The sequence below is a fragment of the Notothenia rossii genome, assembly GCF_949606895.1.
Source record: "Notothenia rossii genome assembly, contig: scaffold_594, whole genome shotgun sequence".
NCBI lineage: Eukaryota > Metazoa > Chordata > Actinopteri > Perciformes > Nototheniidae > Notothenia > Notothenia rossii.
Genome location: NW_027640345.1, coordinates 1 through 17179, shown reverse-complemented (window position 1 = coordinate 17179; position 17179 = coordinate 1). Strand labels below are relative to the sequence as shown.

At 38.8% G+C, this 17179-nt stretch overlaps 1 protein-coding gene across 1 annotated transcript; it reads left to right on the top strand.

Annotated features, from left to right (window-relative positions):
- Window positions 1–4504: 4504 nt before the first annotated feature.
- Window positions 4505–17173, top strand: LOC307026768 (DNA repair protein RAD51 homolog 4-like; the record flags this gene model as incomplete). The annotated part of the gene is made up of 3 exons (XM_079694897.1): window positions 4505–4884; window positions 5436–5497; window positions 17090–17173. Coding segments are annotated over exons 1-3 (228 nt in total), but the record flags the coding sequence as incomplete, so codon positions are not given.
- Window positions 17174–17179: the final 6 nt, after the last annotated feature.

Sequence of the window (17179 nt, the reverse complement as noted above, 5' to 3'; positions counted from 1 at the left end):
TGTCGCTGTCTTCTTTAGCGAGTAGTGCTAACTGAGGTGTTGTGATCAGACCAGATGAGATCTCTTGATTGTAAGATTCGATGTCATTTGATAACAGCTGGTTGTTTATGGGGCAAAATGGCATCCCTTATATATGATCAAAATTCATTTTACGCAATAAATACGTTTGAAAACTACTGGAACCAAACATCAGCTGTCTGGTAAAGCATTTAGTCGAACGAGGTCAAGGCATCGACCGGAAGTCAGTGGGTGGTCGAAGAAAGATCAAAGAAGCCATTAGTCTTGTTAATATGTTATGGATGTAACACACATCAAATATGAAATTGCTCTTCATACAGTAAAAGCCTGTCCATACACTTTGGAGCTCTTGTTGCTACCCTTACTGAAATACCCCCGAGAGATAGTACTTGCACAGCTTGGAAGTATACAAGGGGTCTTTCCTTAAAGGTCCATGTCATGGCCATTTCTACTGATCATATTTTCATTGTTGAGGTCTACAAGAATATATGTATATTGTGCAATTTTCCAAACTCACATTGGTTTCTCAAACAGCATCTCTGTATAGTATGTGTATTCACTCTCTGTCCTAAACGGCTTATTGGAGCTCCTGCCCCCCCTCCCTGTGAGCCCAGTGTGCTCTGATTGGTCGGGACATTGCGAGGCTCGTTGCGAGGCTTGTTGCTGCTCGCCGCTGAGCGGACAGGTTTACGGGTCGGCGATACAGCGAGAACAAGCGAAACTCATCCTGAGCACACAAACACTCACAGCCGAAGTAAAAACAATAAGTGTGGCTTGATATTGAGTAAGAAAAAGGTTTATAACGCTGTGAGAATGGGTCTGCGGAGAGCCTATCTCCACCACCCCAACTCGTCTATTACCAGCGTTCAGGGAGCTCTATGCAAGTCAATGGGACTCCCTGTTAGTTAGCCAAGGGGTCCTGGTGTGTGAGGGGCTCCAAGGATTGGTCCATTTGGGCCAATCCGGTCATCTGTTGTTAATTTGGGTGTTCACATGTCACAGAACCCAGGAAGCAAACAAATGGAAAAAGAGAAAAGTCCAACGAGGCGTTCTGGGGCAGCATAGACAGGTCTTCTCTGTGTTAGAGTTTTACTCGCTACAGGGTGTATTTTGAGGGTTTGTGACTCTGCAGACCGTTTACAAAACCTTCATAACACACAAGGGGACGGGTAATAACTGGAGAAGCATGACATGGGTCCTTTAACACTTACAGTTATTGTAATATTACACCTAGATTGAGTTATGAAGAATGATTTCTAGAGGAATCTCCCAAAAAGGGTTCAAGGCATTACCACATAACCTCCAGCAGGCCGACATGGCTTTCTGAACAGCACTATTTATTTAAAAAACTCTCATAAAAGCCCAATTTCTAGAAGTGCAACTGCCAAAAGAAACCTCTTCTGGCAGTTGGCATGAGAAGAATATCTTCACACATTGTTTTGACGTACACAAGTGTGTGTGTGTGTGTGTGTGTGTGTGTGTGTGTGTGTGTGTGTGTGTGTGTGTGTGTGTGTGTGTGTGTGTGTGTGTGTGTGTGTGTGTGTGTGTGTGTGTGTGTGTGGTGTTGTACTCACGAGACTAGACAACATTTCCTCACCAACAGAGTCCTCGTTTACACGTTTTCTGCTGATGGTTGCTGACACTGCCTCAGACGCAAAGCTGGCCTCGCTCATATGTGCGAAATTGAGTTGAAGTGTGATGACTGGAAAGACTGTGGCATATGTTTGTGAATGACAAGCTCTGTGTAGGTGAGACTGGCTTTGGCAACGCTTTGGTAGAAATGTGACTGAGCCATGGTCGGTTACTCTTGTATTTTTTTTTTGGCGGCGTTTCTACATCAAATGGTCAAAGTTTTTTCAAACGAGCGTATGAATTATTAATCCGTACCCACTAGAGATGTTGAAGGTAGAGCAGAGATGGTGCTGCCTCGATATGTTATCGACCTGAAGCGCAGAGAGTCTGTAAATGCTGAGATTTTAGGTAACTTTCACAGTAGACCTATCCAAACATCACATTTGTATTCCTCGCCGCCTCTAAAAGGCATGATTTTGGCTGTATTTTCAAATACCCCCATCAAACACATTGAGATGATGTGCAACGTTTTACTTCAATTAAAACAGGCATTGTTGCCATGGGATTTCCAGCCCTCAGTTACATTTTGTATGATTGACATTTCCCTCAATGTCAGTTCCAGCAATACCAGGAAAATGGACTTCACAAAACAGCCTTAATAACAACCTTGTACTCTGCTAACAGCAAGGGAGCGGACCTTATTTGACCTCTTTTAGTGCGCACATATTCTCGTGTTTACTTTGTTGAGCACGGACTGAGAGGGATGACTCACCTGAACTTTCTTCTTTCTCCATGGTTATGAAAATCAATGTGACCTGTGTGATAGAAAAGTTTTTGCTAAATGAAGGAACAGTTCTCTTCTTAGAACCTTGTCTACCAAGAATGACGTTCCCGTTCAACTGAACTGCATTACTAATTCCATGAAACAAACTATCCAGCTGTTTAAGGTCGCAGTTTCAAACGTACATTTAGCGTTGTGAATACAAATGTAAGAAAATCAAATCACACAAAATGACTTGCTTATGTTCAGACAACAACAGAAAACTACTTGGTTATGTCTGATATGATGCTTCGGCTTGAAATATGAATGTATTTAAAATGAATCCAAACGAATAGGAATGTGAGAGGTAAATGTGGGAAAACAGTTTAGAAACACAATTTTGTTGGATCGACAGAAGAGACTGTGATTCTTTGTTTTTCTCAATCGACTTCATGTGATGTAAAATGCAAAGGCTTGCTGTTTCATGATTGATAAATCAATGCAGGGAATTGTGTTGCGAGACAGTAAAGGAGCCCCAAAGCGCTGGCACAAATCACTGAGAACTGCTTTGAAGCTGTATTAGTCAGAGTGATCGGCAATTCATTCAATTCATGACAAATTAAGTGCTTGATAATTATGGGGTCCTTCTCGCAATATATATTTAAAACCTCACCGGTCAAAGTGTTTGCTTTTATTGTTGCTGGAAGCCTTTAAATGGAGAGTATTTTTAAACCATATTGTATGCAAACTGGAAGATCCTGTCTCTCTTTTCAGTCGGCCAATATACTCTCCGGATTATTCAGGAAACAGAAATAACTTTCCAGAATAAGCCTTCGGTAATTGAGTGCAAAGCAGCAAGTTTTATATTAAAAACTTCACCATCATAAAGTAGAACTTCATTACTCACCAGATATAGTGCAAAGATGAATCCAATATCCGATCTATATCCACCATTTGAATATGCTTCATTTGGAGTGAATTATATTAGCATAATGATGGTTATTACAGGATTCTTTATTGATCCTCGAGAACATCACATTTGATCTTGTTTCCCTTTCTTTCCCAAGACATTTGATCAAATAAATCCAGCGCTATTAATAAACCAGACATGGTACGTTGAAGTGCTTTAACAGAAGAAGCCATCTGTGAATATGAGATTTGAACAAAATAGCTTTAGAGCAATCAAAGTAGATTCATGTTAGTAAAAAGAAAAATTAAAGAAGTACATTATGGCTAGCTCAAGGCTTAAGGGTATTTCTGATGGAAATTGACTGATGACAGAAATAAATAGAAATGGGTCCTTGGGTGAACCAGAGAGTACTGAAGAGCCACGGATTTTCTCAGCATTTTATGATCAATATGTAACAAGGTTTACGATTAATGTATCCGCCATTGAGAAGCCTCTCTGGTACAGTAAGTGCCATCAGCGTCTAAAGTACCATGACCACTTCCACCATTGTCATAGCATTGATTTTGGCATAGGGCACTAGGTGATCTCGAAAATCCTTGTTATTGCTGACTTTATGAGAATACATAATGCAAGAAAGGGACTCAAATCCATTCCAGGCAGTCTATTAAAATGAAAATCCTACCAAAGATTACTGAGCATGAAACACAGACACACCAAGTGATTAGCTTAGTTTCCACAAATTGGAAATATTATGTAACTCTATCTACACATCTTTCTCATTATGATGGGTTTACAGACTAGAAGTAATTTCTAAAGTTCTTCTGTCATGACCCAAGCTGTTTCAAATGGTGTTTATATGTATTTAGTATTTTAGATGTTCATGTCCCATGTTGTGAACTCTGTTTTATATAATGTTTTTCATTGATTTTATCAATTGCATTTATACTTTTTGGTAGACCTGTGTTTAAGTCTGTCTGAGACTGAATTCAATAATTATTATTTTGTATAGGCCTATGCGGTACTTTTTTTTATAATGTTCTGTATTTATCTTTGTTTCAGTTAATAAAGTAGAACAAATGAGAGAGAAACAAAAACAAACCAATAAACTGATGAATGAATAAAGCTTAAAAAAGAGGTCTAAATTCAGAAACAAATGAGCAACAAACAAGAAATTTTGGAGCAGTAAACTACATCACCCCAACTAAATGCGAGCGCACACTACTACGGCAAGCGGGATGAGGAAATTAAACCTTCGCGTTTCGATTTTTAATCCGTTTGCTGCTTAGGCATCAGTAAAGCAAGTCGGAAAAGTTTCGTGAAAGTCTTAGTTTGTCGTGAGTAAAACCTGTTAGTGTTTTACAGCCGTGAATCTTCAGTGAAAGTCATTCATACGGTCCACTCGGGCGGAAACGTTAGCCATGTAGTTAACTTAGCCGCAAAGCTAAAAACAACTGTGGCTAACTGTACAGCTAGCTAGCTCTTTACTTTCTTATTTATTTTTTTAGCTGGGTGTTATTTTCTAACATCAGACAATGCAACACCATGGTAGTCTTGAGAGAAGGGATGTGTCCTGGACTGGATGCGGATTTAGTGCGTGACCTGCGTGCTGCAGACATTAAAACAGGTGAGTGTTTGAAGATGCTTCATTTGAAATATAAACTACAACAGCAAGAACAAGCATGGCTTCTTGTCAGAGGTGGAAAGTAACTAAGTATGTTTACTCAAGTGCTGTACTCAAGTACAATGTTGAGGTACTTGTACTTTAATGAGTATGTCCATGTTATGCTACTTTGTACTTCTATTCCACTGCACTTCAGAGGTAAAGGGTGTACTTCTACTCCACTACATGTATTTAATACCTTCAGTTACTTTTCAGATGTGGATGAATGATGTGAAATCTAATCAAGTGTTAAATCAGACTTTAGTTCCGCCTGGAGTAAATCCACCAGCTACCCTGCAGTATACAAAGTCATTCAAACTAGCTGCACCTTTACCAGTTTTGAGAACACTTTAATGATCAAACATTATAAAACACATCATATATATTATTCTGAAATGGACCAATCTGCACAATGACTACTTTTACTGCCGCTACTTTCACTATATTTTGATGAGAATACTTGTGTACTTATACTTGAGTAACATTTTGATTGACTGTGATTGTTGTCTCCACAGTGGAGGACGTGGTCTCTTCTGACATCGAGGATCTGGCTCAGAGATGCTCTGTGTCGTATAAGGTATTTATCATAGACTGGTATTTATACACATGTTGCTCATTTACTTTCACAGGACCCTAAACATGTTGCATGTGATTAAGCAACAAGTGGAAGAAGTACTTAACCTAAGTAAAAGTAGAAATACTATGGTCATAAAAAACTCCTTAACGAGTCAAAGTCCTGAATTGAAAATGTTAATTGAGAAAAAATGTATGAAATATCATCAGCAAATTGTATTTCAAGTCTCAAAAGTAATTAGTATACTAATATTATTCTTGTTTATCGCCAACGAATGCACGTCAAAGTTGAGCCAATTTTAGCAACTTCTTTAAATACCAGGTCGATTTGTACTACAGTACTGCATCACATAACATTAAGCGTCTTTGTGTTCAAGAAAAGCGTGATAGAAATCAAATGTATTATTATTATTATTATTATTATTATCATATAAGCTTATGATGTATTTTTATATTGCCAAATTAGATTACATTTTTTCATGCCAAATTGGAAAATAATAGTTTTGTCACAGCACCAGAAAGTTAAGAGGCTTCACACATGAGTTAAAAATATAATAAAATATAATAAAATAAAAGCAAAATACAAACGGTAACAATATCAACAGTGGAACAATTATACAAATAATGGAGTACAACGTTTGTTTTGTCTCTCTGAAATGTGTTGGAGTTGAAGTATATTTAGCATTAACAAAGTATGACAACATTATACTTGGGTAAATGTACTACATGTGGAATCAGCCTTGTTAGATTGGATTGTCATCTTCAAGTTGAGTCATTTCTTACCCATATATTATATCCATCAAATCCACAAGTGTCCAATACACACACACACACACACACACACACACACACACACACACACACACACACACGCACACACACACGTTGCCTAAATGAAGACCCTTTAACCAAACATATTTCCAATCAAATCATATAGCTTTCTTTTGCTGTGCTTGAAATAAATGAAACAAAAGCCTTCCCACACTCTAAACTTTATTTAGTCCCTGACATCATGTTCATCTTTCACCCACACGCAGCTCGAGTTTCTCAGTGTGTAACTGGTTTATATTAGGTTAGCTAACGTTATAAAAGCAGTAATGTAAGCAGATCTCCGTATGGGGAGAAAGTTCATCTTTTTATCAAGTCGGGCAAATTAGTTTCTGTGTATTTAATTGTATTTTTCCAGTCAGTAATTACAGTGCTTCTCCTGTAGATAAAGCAGGAGCTGCATTGCAAGTGTTAGAGCTATAGAGTTGGGCAATATTAAAGGGCCTAGCCATCAGGAAAGCAGCACTTAAACATCTCCTAACTGGATCTACAAAGTCCTTCATTATCAGATTGAACCCAAAGAGAGGCTATTTATAAGTTTTAAATCATTTTGAGAGCAGATATCATGAAATCATTTCTTCCTAACTCACTCCTGACCTTATGAGCAGATGGCATGGGAGACACATTCCGGTTTAGATCATAAATAACGCTTTCCACCAAACATTTTTAGAGATATAAGAGCGCAAATAATGAGGAACGTGACCCACAAGGTCATTGTTGATAAAAGGGAGTAATTGTGTGGGTGGTGAGGGAAGGGAAGTCAACCCTTGTTGGTAAAAAGACGAGTGAGAGCTTTCCATTTGTTAAAACATCCACCATGGTCAGACCAAGGTTGAATGTAGTGTAGAAATAAACAAAAGATCTTTGGCTGGCATTATGTTAAGAGTTATGGCGTTCAAACATGTTGGGGGCACTTATTTTACAATCTTAAAATAGTATAACTGAATACATTTTTTTTTTTAAATGTGAAATTACAGTTGAATGCATGCACTAGAATAGAAAGGTCTGGACTGGTACTTGAATACTTGATTTTGAAGTCTTTTACGTGTTTTTAGAGCATTCTTAAACTGGGTTTTTGGGATCTCTTCTTGCTTTGTCCCCTTAACTTCCGGCCATGGCTGAACAATATGGCATTTTATTTAATTACATGTTTTTAAGTTTCCATATCTTATTTTTCTCCTGTATAGGGTCCTGCAGTTTATGGATATTATATGAGCCTATGTATAGATATCGGCCGATACTCACTCTGTCACTCTCTGCCGATCGATCAGTGCTACACTCTGTGCGCGGCAAAACAAGCTCGCCAAAATGGCTTCACCGGTCTGGCAGTTTTTTAAGGTGTCTGAAAAAGACAGTAAAATAGCGGTATGCAACGTGTGTGAAGCAGAGAGAGAGAGAGAGATAATACATTATAATTATGTTGGTTGTTGTTTGTGGAAGCTCCAGGTAATGAGCATTAACTGAGTTTTAAACATCACTTTAAATGGAAGATCCCCATAGGCCCCGCCCACTCAATCGGATCGGCGATCGGTATCGGCCGATACTGATTCTGGCGATCGGCCCCAAAATTGGCGATCGGAGCATCCCTGATAGATATGGTATTAGATTTTGAATATAATGATATTTGTATATGTCGTTGTCTTTTACTGGTTGTAATTGCTGAATTACAGTAAAGTAATTTCCTTTTCTGAATTTAAAACTACGCCAAAACAATGTGTGAATTTATTAGTCAAAAATCCACTACTGATGATTATTTATCATTGTGTAAATATTATGTGAATGCACCAATAATCAACCCTACAATATTGTCATAATTTCTAACAAATATATTGTGATATTAGAGTTGTATCTATATCTCCCAGCCCTGCTTCTGTAGTTTAAGATCCACGAAAGAGTTATGTACCGCTATAATAGTGAATATATAGGCGGGAGTGGTTCAGCCTGTAGGGGATTGGACTGTGGACCGAAGGGTCGCCGGTTCACGTCCCGATCGGACCAAAAAATACGGAGTGTGGACTGGTACTGGAGAGGAGCCAGTTCACCTCCTGGGTCGCCGCCGAAGTGCCCTTGAGCAAGGCACCTAACCCCCAACTGGCGCCGGCTAGACTGGCTGCCTCCGCTCTGACCTCTCAACTGCATGTTTGCATATAACTGTGTGTGTATTTGTATATGTGTGTGCATGTTGTAAAAAGTGTGTACTGTGTGACCTGTATAAAAAAACGCTTGTGTGTGTACGAGAGAGTGGAATTTCCCCCTCTGGGATTAATAAAGATCCATATTCTTCTGAACTCAAAACTAAAATGCAGCCGCTAATGCAGGAAGGTTTTTCTGACTCTGTGTTTCCCTACTAAAGAGCCACAGTCTGTAGTTAACTGTAAATACTCAGTTGACTTTAGTTGAACATTTCTGTACAATAACCAGTTTCCCACAATAGTGACAAAGTGAAAGACCAAGGCAAGGCAAGTTTATTTATATAGCACTAATTCAAAGTGTTTTACAAAAATGAAAGACATTAAGAGCATAAAACACATTTAAAAAAGCATAATAAAAGATGAATAACAGGTACATGAATAAAAGTCACAGTGCAGTGTGAGATGTGAATAGTTCAGTTAAAAGCAGCGGCAAGAAGAAGCACATCCTTGCTCCTAAAACCACTTTGATGTGAATTGAGTTACAAGTGTCCAAAGATATCAAGGTTCTTTATTTGTAGTTATGTCGATGAACATTTGAGGTCACAGGCTTCTCCAACAGTGCAACACAAGAATACCGAAACACAGAAAAATATAGTGCAAGTAAATATGAAAAAGTAAATACAAGAAGAAAAACACACACACACACACACACACACACACACACACACACACACACACACACAGTGGATTTTTGCAGCTACACACACCGTTTGATCCCTTCCCGTAGAAAGCTCCCAGCACCATCAGGTCCGCGGTGTCGGCCATCGCTCCTTCATTCAGATAATCCTTCTTCACCTTCAGCCAGTGACGCTTCCCCGGTTCATACGTGCCCTGAGACACACACACACACACACACACACACACACACACACACACACACACACACACACACACACACACACACACACACACACACACACACACACACACACACACACACACACACACACACACACAGGTCAACACTAGGTCGTCTGCACAGAGCATTAATTTGACTACAGCAGCTCAATTAAAGCTGCTATGTAAAAACAGACCCATTTTATGAGAACATTTCCCAAATTAGGGCGCCAACATTTCCACTAATTGAGACCCAATAGATTTGGCTCATTTTCCATAAATACATTTTTGCTGTTGGACATAAAGTCTGGGAGGAAATCCTCTCGCCCAGAAGAAGAGACTAATCACAATGTAAGCTTGCTAAACAGCTCTAAGTGCTTCTCTTTCTACAGAATCAGGATTGAAAATTAGATTTCCTTCCTCCCTGTGGATCTGTTTTCATGAAAAGCATCACTACCCAGACTCTTTATGAACACTGAGTGTTTCCATGCAGTAGACCAGGGGTGAAAAGAAAGAAAGAAGCAACCTCTTAAACCAGATATCTTGGAGGCCGGAGGTAACCCACCCCTGCAGTAGACAGATGTAATCTTGTATTATCCAATGGGATGTCTGCAGTGTGTGAGGTGGAAACATCACAGAAGCTTAAAATGGCGATCTTTAGATTAGAAGATTTATTTATACAAACACAAATACTGATTGGTCCTTTTCCCTATTATTGTAGAGAGAAGTAATACTAATTATACTAATCCTAACACTAATACATTTTGTTTTAACAACACCTTTGATGGCACTCATGGTCCCCTCACATCACACAAGATAGCAGGGGGTCCACGGGGTCTTAAAAAGTATTAAAAGTTGATAAATCAATTTAGTGAAAATGAAGGCTATTAAAAAGTATTAAAGGGCATTTTCCAAGGTGTTACATTTTGTAGCTTGTTTCCAATAAGTATATAAATGGTCCAAAGAGGTTGTATTCTACCGTCTGCCTGAATGTAATCATTGCGTAGGTGTGTAGTGTGATTCTGTGTAGTTTATTTATGGCATCCCGTTGGATTTGACGTCATCTGAACAGGACATCGCACGCTCTCTGCTTGATTGCGCGAAGGCCCGTTTACGCCGGTTGTTAAACAACATCATTATGGGGAAATGCAAGTCTGCGTCCAAATGGTTGGAAGATAAGGAGGAAGGGCAATCAATACTGTATATAGTCAATGTGAGGTGAAGTGTGTCGCCAAGGTAACCGGTTAGAACTCAAAGAGGCGATGAGGTCTTAAAATGTATGGAAAGGGTCCAAAGATCCAAAAATACTTAAAGTTCCAAAAATACTTAAGGATCCAAAAATAAATAAAGTTCCAAAAATACCATAAATTCCAAAAATACTTAAAGTTCCAAAAATACTTAAAGTTCTAAAAATACTTAAAGTTAAAAAAATACTTAAAGTTCCAAAAATACTGAAAATGGTTGGAAGATAAGGAGGAAGGACAATCAATACTGTATATAGTCAATGTGAGGTAAAGTGTGTCGCCAAGGTAACCGGTTAAAACTCAAAGTGGCGATGAGGTCTTAAAATGTACGGAAAGGGTCTTAAAAAAGGTCTTAAAAGGTTTTACATCTGACTTCAGGATTCCTGCGTATACCCTGTATAAGCAAATTAGCATCAAAGCAGGGAAAGCACCAGTTATAAAACATCAATGAAATCCAAACTAAAGTGCTGTTTACACGATAACGCAAACGGTTGTATCCGCTACTTTTCTCGTTCGTATAGCCCGTTCATTCACGCGAGGCCGTAACGGAAACGCGGAAACGGACCCCTAAAACGATAACGGGTCCCAAGGTGGATAGATCTGCGGACGGAACGCTCTGGGGGGCAAACGGCTCAGTGTGTACGTCCTATACGGTCATTTCCTGATAATGATGAAGCCATAGCCCCGCCTCTCCCCACCTCTGCTGCTCACTGCTGTAGCATGTTGCTAGTGCTACTGATAGGGTGGCCATCCGTCCGGTTTTAGGTCGGACAGTCCGGTTTTCAATGTCTGTGCCCGTCTGCCGGCGCAGCCTTGAGCCGGACGCTCATTTGTCCTCCTTTTGAGGTCATCCCTATTTTACACTTTTAGGGTATAAAAAAAAATAGACAATTATACAAAGAAATACAACAAATAAGTTATGTGTAAGTATATACCCCGTAAGACTTGTGGTCTTACAAATTATTGGCTGAATGCAATGTCAAATAAACATCTTGTATTTCATTGGTTAATAAACGTAAACAATTAGCCATGTGCTTCTTGACGTCAGGTTCACAGCAGGGCACTGTGGCACAGAGTGACGTTAGCGCTAGCAGACTAGCTCATGAGCCAACTCCACCTAGTTAGCGGTCTACAGTAGGTGAGGGTAGGTGAGGAGGAATGCTCCAAGATGTTGTGGAAATGCTTTGGAGAGGATGGCAACGAAGTATCTGAGATGTATTTTCTGTTCCTCAGTCACATTCTGAAAGTGTTTGCAGACTGCATTGAAGCACTTGGGGCCAAATCATTCAGCATAACTTCTGTGTTTAAGGTAATGACTGAACTGAAAGGGAAACTAGAGAGAAGGTTAAAGGACACATTTTTTGGCTTTGCTGTGAACAACAAACTCAAGCAGCTAACCCCTGATCTCGCAAAGAAATGTGAGGCTGATTTTCTTGTTTTCTATGAAAGAGCCAAGAAATACGTGAGTGAAAGTTATGACTTCTCTGAGAACAGCTTTCATAGTAAAGTGTCAAAGCTTGGCCTCACAACTGCTGTGTCCTATGGAGAATACAGTGATGCAGTCCAAGCCTGCAGCCTGAAAGACATTAACATGGATGGACTCAATGAGGAATATTGCATGGTGGAAGCTATTCTCAGCTCTTCAGAAATGGAAGGATGCCACAGTGCCAACGGTTTTCCAAAGCAGAAGTCCCACTTGCGAATCTTCTCCATCCCATGTAGCAATGCCCATACAGAACGTGTGTTCTCGATGATGACCTCAGCATGGAGAAATTAGAGAAATCGTCTGGATGTGGACAGTGTCAAGGCAGAGCTGCAAATTTGTGTCAACTTCACATTTGAGTGCACAGACATGTACCAGAGACTCCTTACAAACAAAAAACTCTTGGAAGCAGCCAGGAAAGGGCAAAAGTATTGAAAATAGACATTCAACTTGTGGTTAGTACACTAGTCTAATTGTGTTTTGAGTGTGAAGGATTCTGTGAAGCCAGGATAAAAACTAAAAGATAATCCCAAAGTGTCCTCCTTTTTGGTGTTATGGAAATGGCCACCCTAGCTACTGACCATGCTACAGATGTTAGTGTAAAATCTACAGCTCCTCTACCACAACCATCAGCAACAAGTGGACATGGAGAACTACATGAACTACATGTTGCTAAATCCACAGCGGAGAATAACCAGAAGGGCAACCATGGCAACCATGCTCGGGGGTCTTCTTCGCTGCTTTTGGTGTATTTTGTGGCGGAAGACAGCGCCACTTACAGGCCCGGCATATGTACTACAGCGTCTCCAGCGCTTACGAGCGGTCTCGTGAACGGAAAAGTTTTTTGATATCGTATTCGGTTCGTATGCGTTTGCGTGTAAATGGGGTCCAAAATATACAATAATCAACAAATCACTAGTACTAAAACATCAATACAATCACCAACAACGAATCCCAAGTGTTAAAACATCAGTTAAATGAACAATAAAACATGAAATAAGCAAGAAATGACAATGACTTAAACCTCAAAATAATCAACATTCATATAACATTCAATGCATAAAGCGAAAAAAAAAATAAACAAATCATGAGAAATGTATTTACAAGTAAAACACACAAATCTTAAATACTAAACTGTTGATAGAACAACAATAAGCAACAAGTATTAAAACAAATAAATTAAACAATTAACCATAAAATAAGCAAGCAAGCATTACTAAACGTCTACATAATCAACATTAATATGTGAAACAAATAACGTATAATGCATAAAGCAACAGCAAACAATAACAAACAAATCTTAAGTACTAAACTGTCAAAACAAACAATAAGCAACAAAGTACTAGTTGTCAAAAGTTGAAATCAACAATACAAACAACGTAAGCAACACATCACAAGTACTAAAACATCAATTAAATCAACAATAGGACATACGATATCAATGAAACGTACAACGATCAACAAAGCACAAGTAAAGAATCAATGAGAGCATGCTTTGTAAGAGACGACAGTGTAAACCCATCAATTAGGAGGTGGAAGGTTGTATAACATGCAGTCAAAGTGAGCAAGGCAGTGTCAAATCATGTGTTTTAATTCTGTATACAGAACCGCAGCAGTGGTAGAGTCAACACCATCAACTCAGTATTAGATGTGGAGGCAAAAGGTCAATTTAAACATTGCTTCAACACTGCAGCTCCATATGATGCGAGTGGGTTGACCTATATTTAATTTCATTGAATACATTCATCTACGCGCCCTCGAGTGCAGAATGAATCATCAACATATATATTAACATTCCACTGGAGGAGAAGGTTTTCCTGGCAGATACCAAGAGATGGTGGAATAATGAAGACAGGGACAGAATTACAAGTTGGAAAATGTATTTTTTTATCGCGGACTGATCCTTAAGTTGCATGTGGAAAACTCCAGAAGCCTCTCAGCGTCGGTGTGTGAGCTGATTGATTGGTCAGTGAAACATCCAATTACGTAATGAGGACTACTTTTTCTCTCCTGTGGTATCACCGAGTGGGATCGAGGTTTTTTTTAGTCTTCTCATCTTTTAATATGCAAACAGCGAGTAGTGTGTGATTTGGTGGGAAGCTTTTTTATTCGTTAGCTGGAGTGCCTCGTTGAAGAAATTAGATTTCCGGACAATTGTATGAAAAGATGAATTTCTTAACGATTCAGGCGTTGAAGCAAGAATCAATGAGCTCCTTAATGACGGAGAAATAACTATTTTTCTTCTGCTTTAGGGACATCGTCTTTGTGGTTTTGTTGTCCTAATAGGAGGTTCGGGTCAATGTCGGCTCTGATAACGATCCATCTGCAACATTATCTCGACTCCATTATAATTTACGACATGATGGCTTATTGTTTATGTGTGTGTTCCCATAGTCTGTGGGTGCTAATAGTTAAATAAAGGCAAGAGGCTTTGTGTGTCTCAACTGAAATGTGATTACTTTAATTGGGTAAGCAATGTGACGGTTAATATGCTTGTGTTGAGAGATGAGTAAACTCGTTTGCCAATTAAAATGTCTTGATGGCAAGCAATGTGCACGGTTGGGAGGTTTTAGATTTAAATATATGGACGCTGGAGAAAGCCTTCGATAGGCTGTTGGCTTCAATCTCAACACAATAACAACACTTCAAACTAATCTAAATGTTTCTTACATTATATTTCAAAGTACTCACCAGAATCAAATCACTTTTAGGTTATCAAATTAAAAAGATCTTGGTCCATTTGCTCAAACATTAGGACTTTCTGCTTTTCTTTGGTTTTAAATTGTTGTATTATTTGTTGACTCCCCCCTTGAGTTCTGGAAACTTGTGATGGACACGTTGTTTTTAAAACAGGGGTGTCAAATCTCAAGGCCCGGTGGCCAAATCCGGCCCGCGACTTCATTTTATGTGGCCCGCAAGAGCATGCAAAGAATATAATACGTTTATTATACGGTTACATGCCACTTTACAGAAGCAGGTTGCCCATAAACTACATGTCCCACAATGCATCTCGTTTTGTGACATGCGCACTGAAGAGACTTGCAATTACTTGCCCTGGACTTCTGCTTTCAAAGTAGTTAGTTATTACCCTACCCTATCCAATAATAATAATCCAATTCAGAGGCAATAATGTAACATAATACATTATTTTATATATATATATATAATTATATATGTATATTTATATAGTTACAACCGGCCCTTTGAGTGCAATCATAATGCTAATGTGGCCCGCGATGAAATCGAGTTTGACACCCCTGTTTTAAAACGTTCTTTTCCTATTTTGTATTATAATGAAAGAGTTCTTTAGTATCAGTTAAAATTGATGTTAACAGCCTAGATTAGTGGTTCTCAACTGGTAGAACCCGTTTCTAGTGGGTCGCAGATGTGAGTGAAGAAAAAAATTGAAAAAAAAATGTTTGTGGAAAAAATTCAGACTTTTATTTTGAAGGCCCGATTTTCTTACGCTGTGCATGCAGTAGGCGTTGGACTGGAAATACCGGAGACCATAAACGGTTTTGAAAACTTCTGTCTCGTATTGATCATCTTCTCAATAAAACGTAATGAAATATGACCCCCGGTTTGATGATTGACAGGTCACAGAACAACGGGAGCTATCTACCCTTACCCACAATTTAAAGTAATTCACACAGACATCTCTTCTTTGCTCTTCTCACTGTGAGGAGCAGCAAGTTCAGCTGTCAGAACAAAGTGAAAAACAAACAATGGCATCAAATATTATTAATATGTCGGGTAGCAATAGATTTATTTATGTTCTTCTCAGAATGTACCAGAATGCGTAGTATGTTAGTATTTCTAAAAATCCCCCAGACCCCCTGTTGGGGTTGGGTTTTCATGTGGGCCTATTTATGTTATACAGTTCATCTTTGATTCCATCATCTCCATAACATTTTAAAGCATTCTTTAGTTATATGAAGGGATATGAGGGATATATGCCCTGTACTTCACTTTAATTAATATTGTATGCTGAAAAGGTTATATATATATTTTACAGCACAATTTTTTGTTGAATAGATTTGAGTGGTTCAAAATTTCGGGTCGCGATTTATTGACAAATTTAAAAAGTGGGTCACCAGGCCTGACCAGTTGGGATCCACTGGCCTGGATGTTATAAAAGTAGAGTTGTTCTGCATCGTTTTGAGTCAGGATGTGTCTATTTATTTTATATTGTGGAGATAAAAGAAGGCAGTCTGTGAAACGTGCTTTGTGTGAGATACGAAGGACAAATCTTCGTCAAATATTATGCCATACTACTTATACTTCCACTCCACTGCTTGTATCTGTTATCTAGTACCAGTTAATGCAATACACATATTACAAAACATGATTGATCATCCATTGTCCATAAAAGTACGGAGGAAACCAAGATAAACACCCCAGCATTTTCTATTATATATTTTCTAAGTCAAATATGTGGCAATCGTTCCCAAAAATGTTCCACTTGTAATCAAATGATTAGGGTAGTTAGTTCAAAGATGTCTGGTCAATAAATCACAGCTGCCAATACTTAAGATACTTTTACAGTCACATGAAAAACAATCTTTATTTATACATTTTCCTAAACCTAAATATGTTTATATAGCCCTTTAAAGGTTACAGACTAATTGATAAAGAAAATAATTGGTAATCCCACGGCTATCCTGAACTAACATGTTTACTTTCACCTAAAAGTGCCGTTATAGAGCCTTTAAGTGCTTGATAAAAGCTGTTGTATGAGATTTAACCATGACTAGTTTCAATCTTTTTTGTTGCAGATTAAACTTCTGTAAATGACCTCCTGGTGTTATTTAAATGCAAAGTTGCCTACCGTAGCTTCAGCAATCAAATATGAACCAAGTGATGAAATGGGAAGTCATGGAAAGAGCAAAAAGACAACATTTCACCTCATGCTTTTGGATTATAGTCACAATGGCATAATTGGGTGGAAATCAACCCAACCGGCGCTCCTTCGTGAAGTTTGATCCTCACACGATGTATTTTCTGTATTTCAGGCTCTGTTCGCTATCCGTCGAGTTCTTCTGGCTCAACATGCAGCGTTCCCCGTGTCAGGAGCCGATCTTTACCAAGAACTGTTGAGCTCC